Source organism: Haplochromis burtoni, unplaced genomic scaffold, assembly GCF_018398535.1.
Source record: "Haplochromis burtoni strain Fernald_Lab_line unplaced genomic scaffold, NCSU_Asbu1 Contig_1901, whole genome shotgun sequence".
Taxonomy (NCBI): Eukaryota; Metazoa; Chordata; class Actinopteri; order Cichliformes; family Cichlidae; genus Haplochromis; species Haplochromis burtoni.
The window spans coordinates 9,540-19,804 of record NW_024584262.1 but is presented as its reverse complement, the minus strand read 5'-3'; the positions used below and the strand labels follow the sequence as shown (position 1 = coordinate 19,804).

At 38.2% G+C, this 10,265-nt stretch overlaps 2 protein-coding genes across 2 annotated transcripts; one reads left to right on the top strand and one right to left on the bottom strand.

Moving 5' to 3' along the window:
- Positions 1-2,633, bottom strand: LOC121813550 (sialic acid-binding Ig-like lectin 12). Its single transcript, XM_042217382.1, has 4 exons — positions 2,623-2,633; positions 2,150-2,467; positions 761-1,075; positions 1-585 (listed from the first exon to the last, which is right to left on the bottom strand). Exons 2-4 carry the CDS (start codon positions 2,268-2,270, stop codon positions 221-223), a joined length of 801 nt encoding a protein of 266 aa, XP_042073316.1. The 5' UTR covers positions 2,271-2,467; positions 2,623-2,633; the 3' UTR covers positions 1-220.
- A 2,981-nt stretch (positions 2,634-5,614) lies between these two features.
- On the top strand, positions 5,615-10,259 carry LOC106632834 (B-cell receptor CD22-like). Its single transcript, XM_042217383.1, has 4 exons — positions 5,615-5,884; positions 7,561-7,824; positions 9,706-9,802; positions 9,887-10,259. Exons 2-4 carry the CDS (start codon positions 7,575-7,577, stop codon positions 10,002-10,004), a joined length of 465 nt encoding a protein of 154 aa, XP_042073317.1. The 5' UTR covers positions 5,615-5,884; positions 7,561-7,574; the 3' UTR covers positions 10,005-10,259.
- Positions 10,260-10,265: the final 6 nt, after the last annotated feature.

The following is a 10,265-nucleotide window of genomic DNA, read 5'->3' as shown; positions in this document are numbered from 1 at the left end:
TTAATAATTCTGTTTTACTGGTTGTGTATTCGCAAAACAAATATCATAACTTGGGGAAAATACATGATACTATATATAGTAAGTGAAACTCTGAAACTTAAAACTGTAAAGTGAAAAGCAACTGTCAAATGTGACTGACTAAATGTAGTTTTACTCTTAGAGAGAATAAATAACAGATCTAGATAACTGTATTTATTACTAAATACATTACTACTACTATTTAAACGTTATTACTATTTATTTCATTTGAGAAGAGAAAAATAAACTCACATGAAATATCAGGAGTTAAACTTGTTTCAGCAGTGACATCAGGGCTACCATCTTGTTTCTGGTAGACAGCAGTGCAGGAGATTTTATTTCCATGATGGAGGTGAGAAGCAGTGAAATTCATAACAGAGGTCCTGACTTTAGTTTTGTCCTGATTCTCCTGCAGTGTCTCCTGACTCTGACCCAGGTTAGGGCTCCATGTCAGAGCTGGAGGATGAGACCAACATGGAGCTGGAGCTGGAGCAGAGCACGTCAGACTCACTGAGGCTCCCTCCTCCACCTCCAGTGTGGATGGAGTCAGAGTCGGTGAAGGAGGATCTTGTGGTGGGAAGAAATATTTTCATCAGTCAATAAACAAATGAGCAGTAATTAATTTAAGTTTATTTATTTTTTGCTCTGTTGAATCCAGCAAATTCACAATGTCAAAGTCAAAGCAGCTTGACTCGTGTCATTTATTCACATGAATTGTCTTTATATGGATATAAAAACTTACCTATGAATGAAATATCTACACCAGCTTGTTTAAAAGTGTAGATCAGTGTATTATTACACTCCAGTCTCAAGTAGTATTTACTTCTTTGAAGAAGACTTGCATTATTGAAAGTTGTGGTGCAGTCTTTCTTTGTTAAGTCTCCTCTCATGTCTTTAGTTGCAAGCAGTTTTGCACCTTCTTTGACCCAATATGCTTCACATGTATGATCTAACATTTTTTTATAGCTCTTCTCTACGTCAAAGAAGCAGGGGATGATCACACAGGTTCCACTCACGACATTTATATTCTGTGGCATTGTGATCCCCCACGTTCCACCTGAAAAAGATAATGCTTTTAATTTCATTACAATAATTTGTATATTGTACTACAGTCGATTCCATTTTTTCTGCTTCTCCAGTTCAGGGTCGCTAGGGAACTGGAGCATGTCCCAGTTGGCATGTGGCAGGAGGCAGGATACACCCTGGACCAGTCGCTAATCTGTTGCTGAACTAACATATAGAGACAGATACCCATTCACACTCATATACTCAAGTCCGGGCAGTTAACAATCACTAGTTAACCAAACCCTGTGCACATCTCTGAACTGTGGGAGGAAGCCAGAGTGCCCTGACAGAATCCAATCAGACAGGAAGAATATGCAAACTCCACACAGTACACAGTGTCCCCATTCAATCATACGAGTAGAATTCTATTTGGATAATAGTCAGGGCATGTAATCAATAAAGTAGGAATATTAATGAAATTGAAAGGTAATTTGTTCACTTTAATATTATGAAAGACAGACATCACAGCTTCTTTTGCACTCTGACTGAATTGTTAATGGAACGTGCCACTACAGACCATAAAGCCAAGTGACAAAAGTAAAACTGCTCTGCAAATACTTTCCAGTTTGAGCACCAGAGTGAAATTAGAAACGTATACAAACACATGCGTAAAGTGAAATAACTAATTTTTTTTTTAAAAAACCCTACATGTTAATATGACAAAAAATAAAAATTGTAGTTAAAACTTTAAAAAATTGTCAAATGTGACTCATTACATGTAGAATTGTTTTATTCTAAGCCAGTATTAGAGAGTTCCTACAGAAGTAAACAATATTGCTTGGAAATTGTATGTTTTACTGGATATTTTAGGTCATATATTCTCAGAAAGGAAGACCTGCAGTTCACTTTAATCATTAAGGCAATCATACATCAAGGAAATCAATTTAAAAAGAAAGGTTTGTATATTTATCAACATTTAGGAGCTTAAATCTTCCATTATGTTTTGCAAATTCCAGAGAAGTCATGATTGCAGAATAACTAAAATCATTACGTTACTAGCTGTTTTAAGTCTAATTTGAACAAAGCCAAGAAAAGTAAGTCAATAGCAGTGAACAAATAAACTTACTTGAAATATCAGGAGTTAAACTTGTTTCAGCAGTGACATCAGGGCTACCATCTTGTTTCTGGTAGACAGCAGTGCAGGAGATTTTATTTCCATGATGGAGGTGAGAAGCAGTGAAATTCATAACAGAGGTCCTGACTTTAGTTTTGTCCTGATTCTCCTGCAGTGTCTCCTGACTCTGACCCAGGTTAGGGCTCCATGTCAGAGCTGGAGGATGAGACCAACATGGAGCTGGAGCTGGAGCAGAGCACGTCAGACTCACTGAGGCTCCCTCCTCCACCTCCAGTGTGGATGGAGTCAGAGTCGGTGAGGGAGGATCATCTGGCAAAAAGATCAGTCAATAAAGAAATGAGCAGTAATTAATTTCAGGGGTTTTATATGCTGTGTAAAATCCAGTGAATTCACAATGAAGTCAAAGCAGCTTGACTCGTGTCATTTATTCAATGAATTATCTTTATATGGATATAAAAACTTACCTATGAGTGAAATATCTCTTTTTTTAAAAAAAAATTCAGATAACTGTTATGTGATGTGAGAATGAGGCCCCAGTTCCAGACTCAGGCCACAGATAGTAAATAAAAAATCAACCTTTGTTCAGGTGTAGCAGAAAAATCCAGATGGTAGCCAATAATGTCTTTGAATGCAAACCAGGACAAATGTGAGTGAGAAAATGAATATTCAACAGTCCAATGCAACAAAGAAATGTGGGTAGATAGAGGCAATAAATACACACTCATTAAATATGGATGATGAACACAACTGGGTAAAGTGGGACTGTAGCTCAGGGGAGGTGAGGTTGGTTGGCTTTAGCTCAGGAGGGGTGGCTGGGGTGAGTGCAGCTCAGGGCTGTGCAGAGATGTTTAAAGGGGCGGTGCTCAAAGTTAAAAAGGGGCACATAGAACCAGGCGGAAGCCACACCCACCAACCATCAGGAATCTAATATGGAACATCATCATACTATATCACTGTCATCAGGTGGGGACAGTGCAAAGCAAACTTGTTTTACCTTGTTTTACCTGATGGGTACAATGTTGTTGTTGAGGGGTTGCTGCTGCTCCTGCTGCTGATAGTGCTGGAGGGCAGGGCTGTGTTGATCTGAGACTGTAAAAAGTCCATATGAGAAATGGTTGCTGATTAAACAAGTGTTATGAAATAATAATAAAATGCAAAGATTGGTGACAGCGCTTGGAACCACAAGGCAACAAAACTGTGAGAAATAAACTAGGCTCTGCCTGTGAATCACTCTTTCTCATCTATCACTCTCCACTTGCTGTCCATCTGACAACAAGGCACACTTTGCTATTGCACTAATCTGGCCACAAGTTTGCATCATGGTGCTGATCCAGAATAATTCCCTCATTATTTATTCCTAGTGCTATAATAATAAAGGGATGAAAATAAACAAATTAAGTAATAAACATGAAATAATGTATTTATGAGGATTCAATTTGTTTGACTGTACACTCTGTGCAGGCAGAAAGCTTAGTAAACGTTTAAACTGTAAAGATACAATAATTTTGTAAAATCAGCATTTTGTCATATTTGAAATATAAATCTAATATATTTTGTTTCTTAATGTATTTTCTTTAATAACATAGGGTGTGTTTTTTAAAAATCATAATTATAATAATCCATAATTATTTGGATATGTGTGTTAGATTCTGTTCAGTGAAATATAAGCCCTCCAGGAAGGCAGGAAAAGCCCTGTAACTTACTTTAAAACTAAATATGTTCCCTGAAACGGTGGGCAGAGCTACAGACCCTTACCCAGTTAGCTGGCAGCTAATGACCAGCACTACTTGTGCAGTTAACAAACGGAGAGGTAATGTTTGTCGCACTGTTGCACACACAGCACGCTCATCTATTTCAATTTGTCAGTTGTCAGAAGACAACTTACCAACAGAGGTCCCCAACCCCTGGGCCACGGACAGTTGTTTGGTACCGGGCCGCGAGAGTTGAGGCTCAGGTGTGAAATGTATGGTTTTCGGGGTTTTTATCGGTTTTTATCGTTTTTATCGTTAACTCGGTTTTCCTGGGTCTTTTCACGTGTGTTATGAATAAATCTTCTTTTTTTCGGTACCGGTACTAGTTTTATTTTGTTGTATTTATCCGCGACACCTTAAAGGCCGGTCCGTGAAAATATTGTCGGGCATAAACCGGTCCGTGGTGCAAAAAAGGTTGTGTACACATACTGTATACCTACTTACTGGTTTTTGTTGCATCCGTCTGCGTCTACCATTTAATTTGCTTCTTCTACAGCTCTGCATATGGCAAACCATTTCAGCCAAATATCGTGAGTTTTCTAACACGTCTGGTTAAGAAATGGCATAAAAAATGTTGTTTAATGCCATGGGGAAGGCCCTGCATAGTTTCAAGAAAACAGCGTTTTAAACGCCTTCACAGGTGACACTGAACGCCAGAAAAAACACAGTTTTTAATCTGTCTTTGAATGCCATTTTCTGCTGAGCGGTGTTTTCCACCCCTCAGAACGGGTGTTCAAGGCAACATTTCCTGGTGTAAAATACGGCGTTCTGTCAGGTCAACGCCATTTTTCAAGGCATTCTGAATTATTAAACTGCATTTTTTACGGCATTTCTTAACCAGCCGTGTTAGAAAACTTGCGATATTTGGCTGAAATGGCTTTCCATATCGGTGCCGCTCATAGAGGAAAAAAATGTGTGTTCTCTTTGCGAGCTTGTTTTCAGCTTGTAACCAACGAGCTCTGCCGTCAGGGGTGATCATCAGAACAGGGCATTTGGGACACCCATCAGGAAAGGGGCAGGTGCTCAAGCCTTCCCTTGCACATGCCTGGTGTAGCTGAGAAGGTAGAGCAGGTTATCTACTATCTGGAAGGTTGGCATGCAGACTGGAGCCAGTTTGCACACCAAATATCCTCGGGTAACGATATTTAGATAAGCTGTTATCGGATGAACACAATACATTCTCCTTTATTTTAGTTATAAAACACTTAGACATAAATTAGGTGAATGGATGAGGCATGTTGTATAAAGTGGTTTAAGTAGAGTAGAATAGTGGTATGTAAGAACCAGGGCATTTATCATTTCCAGATGACCAAACTCTAAATAAGACACACAAAAAAAGAAGTATCAAAATAGATCATGAAATAACAAGTCCACCATCTGTGGAGTTTCTCTTCCCACCCACAGAAGGAGGGGTGGGTTTACTGGAGATTCTAAATTGCCCACAGGAGAGAATCACTGTCTGTGTCAGTGTACACTGCCTCCCACCCAGTGGCATTTGGGCTAGGCTCCAACCCCCCTGGAAGATGATGAATGTGTAAATTGGTGCGGTTTGCTCCCTTCTCTCCTGTTTGGTGTTAGATGTGTATGAGTTATTAATTCAATGGGAAAAAAAATATATTTTAAAGGCATTGTACCAAACCTATAAACACTATTTCTGCAAGGAAAACTGTCTTAACATTTCAGTTTGTATGTTTCTTTGCTCATTTTTCAGATTCACCTAAAAACATCATAGTTTCAGTCAGTCCTTCTGGTCCAGTACCAGAGAACAGCAATGTGAGTCTGACCTGCAGCAGTAATGCCAACCCAGCAGTGAGGAACTACACCTGGTACAGAGCTGATGGAGACCAGGAGACATTTATTGGTTCAGGAACCAGTTTAAACATTCAAGTCTCCAGAGACAGACAGACATTTTTCTGCAAGGCTGAAAATGAAATTGGAGTTGGACGTTCCAGCAGCATTCAAATAGATGTTCAGCGTAAATATCACATTTCACATCTGCTTTACATATCATCAGTATAACCCAGCATCAAAGATTAGGATCATTAGAACTGGAATATACATGCTGGGCTTTTGGAGTAGTCATCAATTAAAAAAACACAAATGTCTTTGCTTGTCTTGTCACAGTGTTGGGGAGTAATGGAATAAATGTACTTATGTTAGTATTTAAAATACAAAATATGAGTAACTGTATTCTGTTACAGTTACCATTTAAAAAGGTGGTATTCCAAATACAGTTACTTTGTTGAAATAAATGGATTACATGTCGGTCTTTTCCTGTTTCATATGTTAGGCTGTTCCCTCTCTATTTTTGGTAATTCCACGCCGGTGGAGACCCAAACAAAAGACACATTAAGAGGCTCTAATGCCTGTGCCTCAATCTCGCGGCCCATGTCACCTCTACTTGCAGCACGCATAATGACGTGACAAATTTTTTTTTAAATTTATTGTTCAAAAAATTATTTAATATAAAAGCAATACGAGCAGAGTGTTATATGCATAGCCCTGAAGATTATAGCCTCATGGGCAGTGCAGCCCAGTTGTAAGTAAGCTACTAAGATTCGACTGTACACTGTGTTCGTGTTTTTCTCTGAAACAATAAGTTCTGTTGGAGCAGCCTGTCATCGCCTCTCTCTGTCTCTCACTGGCAAAGTTCAATTCAATTCAATTCAATTTTATTTATAAAGCGCCAAATCACAACATAAGTCGCCTCAAGGCGCTTCAACTTTGTTGACCCAGACAACAAAGTAAAGCTAGTTTTCGGTTACGAGCCCGACACAGAACCGACGTATTAGCCAGAGGTCCCTTTACTACAGTTCGGAGCCACGGACCTGTTTTATATACACGCGGAATAGTTTTCTATACGAGATCGCTGCGAAAATTGCAGCTTTACCTAATCTCCCACTGTTACTCATTTTATATTACGATTTAAAAATCTAGTCGGTATTGGTGTGGCAAGTATCCTTCAGTAATAGTAATAAATCCCACAGCAACAGTACATTCATGTAGTTGTAAAAAGCATGATAATATATTAGGTAATCCAAAGTATTCAGAATACGTTACTCTCATTGAGTAACGTGTATTTGTAACGTATATGTAACATTAAGTATCAGAATATGTTACAAAATACATTTTGGGGCATGTATTCTGTAATCTGTAGTGGAATACATTTTAAAAGTAACCTTCCCAACTCTGTCTGGTCACACACATATAACTAAAAGTGACATCTGATTCTTAGTTTATAGGGTTATATGATATGATGTCAGCCAACTCTTGGTAGCTATAATAGTTTCAACTCTTCTGGGAAGACTTTCCACCACGTTTAGAAGTGTGTTTATGACTATCCCAGCTGTAACAGGGCAAGAGGCGGGGCACACGCTGGACAGATCACCAGTCTGTTGCAGTGCCAACACAGAAAGACAGACTAACATTCACACCTATGAGCAATTTAGAAATACCAATCAATCTAACTCCTCTGACTGCATGTCTTTGGACTGTGAGAGGAAGCCAGAGTACACAGAGAGAATCAACACAGACACAGGGAGAACTTGCAAAGTTACTGTTAAAATACACACATACGACTTAATGATAGGTAGTGTAATACCCAACATACAGTGCACCACTAATCTGTATGTTTGATTCCTTATTTTTTAGATTCACCTGAAAACATGACAGTTTCAGTCAGTCCTTCTGGTCCAGTACCAGAGAACAGCAAAGTGAGTCTGACCTGCAGCAGTAATGCCAACCCAGCAGTGAGGAACTACACCTGGTACAGAGCTGATGGAGACCAGGAGACGTTTATTGGCTCAGGAACCAGTTTAAACATTCAAGCCTCCAGAGACAGACAGACATTTTTCTGCAAGGCTGGAAATGAGATTGGAGTTGGACGTTCCAGCAGCATTCAAATAGATGTTCAGTGTAAATATCACATTTCACATCTGCTTTACATATCATCAGTATAACCCAGGATCAAAGAGTCAGATCATTAGAACAGAGTTTTATACGCAATGATTTTCGAATACTCAGCAAATAGAAGCAGTATATTTTTTAATAGAAAAAAGTATCAGCATTCCTAAACTGTTGTTTTAATACATAAATCAGACTTCATGAAACACACATTCATATCCATTATATACAGCCAAGTGATTTTGTTATTGGACTTTCTGTAGATTCAACTAAAATACGACAGTTTTAGTCTGATCTAAATGATCGTAAAGAGCTCTTTAGTTTAAACGTAACATTTAACTGTTCTACACTTTACTTTCAGAAGAGTTTGATAGTAGGTTAAAATAAGGTCCTAGCATTCTTGAGCTGTCATTCTTTGAAATTAATTTATAAGGCTTTATGACAGGTAGTGTAATACCCAATGTACAAACACCACTAATTTTCATGTTTTAATACTCATTCTTTAAATTCACCTAAAAACATTACAGTTTCAGTCAGTCCTTCTGGTCCAGTACCAGAGAACAGCAATGTGAGTCTAACCTGCAGCAGTAATGCCAACCCAGCAGTGAGGAACTACGTCTCGTACAGAGCTGATGGAGACCAGGAGACTTTAATTGGAACAGGAACCAGTTTAAACACTGTAGCCTCTAAATCTAGTCGGGTATTGTTTTGCCAGGCTGAAAACAAGATTGGATTTGCACGTTCTAATCTGACTCAAGTCCAGTGTATGTATCACATTTTTAGGCATTTCTATTCATCCAGAATTTTAGCAACACATAATCCACCTCTCATATAATAATTCACCTCTAATAATTCACAATTCATAATTCACCTCTCTTATACTCTACAACTACACTGAATGCCACTGTCCCTTACTAGTAGCCTATTTCATTTTTCTGACATTTCTGGGTATCTGGTGTAAGTATCACAGCTCACCAAAGACTATAGCACAGATGATTTTAATGTCTCAACCACAGTAATAAAATACATTCCTATTTATAACAGCACAACTTAAATATACAACAATATGGTTTACATCATTGCAATGGGGTTGTCCCAAATAACTATAAAAAGGCTGGATATACTTAAATAAATACAATGATGCGTAGTACAAAATGTAAATTGTTCACTTTGGTTTATGAGCACCTTCACTGACATGTTACCAATTGTTGTGTTGTTACATCGTTTGTGTAGGTGTACTAAACTGTATTCAGTGGGGCTTTGACTGATCCTCTCACAGTGGTAACTCAGTTGGCTACCTGTCAATCAGTCTCATAAATTTGAAAAATGTATCCTTCCATTTTCTTCTGCTCATCAAATTCAGCAGTCTGTCACTGGGCAAACACACAGAGAAAAATTGATTCACACTCACATCTATGGTCAGTATTGAATCAACAGTTAACCTCACAAATGAAAGAAAAAGGAATCAAGACTGGCTTACCACTCTACAATTTGTAGAGTATTAAATCTCTTAAATCAGCCAGACTATACTGTTTAAGACTTTGTTTAAGACACTAGAATGTGCTGTTCATTTGGTCCAGTACCAACAAACACCAATGTGACTCTGACATGCTGTAGTACTAACACATATAATAGATATACTTTATAAATGAAAGCATTAAAGTTGATGCTACCAGTGTGCAAGATTCTGTCAAGGGCTATGATAGTCAACAGGGTCTCAAGTGTACACATAAATACTATTAATTATGGTAAAAACAAACAAGCAAACAAGTTGACAATGATCAGATTTGTTCTGTTGGAGCTGATCCATGTTATGATGCCAGAATAATTACTTGTAACTTAAGTATTAGTTGATTAGGAATATAATGTCCATGGCTTTATTTCTCATGGCAGGGTCTGAAATGCACTGTGGACTTTACAGTGGAGTCGTTCCTTGGGTCCTCGCTGGTGTGTTTTTCAGTGTCAGTGTCATCTGTTCGGCATGCCTTTGGTATGTTAGTATGTTCACAATGGAAAGCCTACTGATGTTTTTATAGCATGCTTTCAAATAATTCATTTGTTTCTTTTTTTGCAGCAAAGTACGAAAGAATGTGAAGCCAAAAGAAGAGGACAGAACTTATATGTCACTGAGCGGTAGAACCGTCAGCTCTTCAGAGTATGATGTCATTAACACAGCTCCAAAGAGTCAGTGATGCTGACCTTGAAAATGATCCAATAGATAAGATTTTTTTCTTAAGATTGTAAGATTTTGCTGTATTTTTTGTTTGGCAGTTAAATGATACTAATGTGAAAAAAAAGTCAGTTATCTGTTATACTAGTCTTTATTGAAATGCATTGAATAACCACTGTGTAGCTAAGCAAACTAGCCTAATAGCATGCTTTACATGATGGAATCTCTTTAAAGGGGTGTGGTGAAAGCTGAGGGTGAATGAGCATTCAAGGAGTTGATAGTG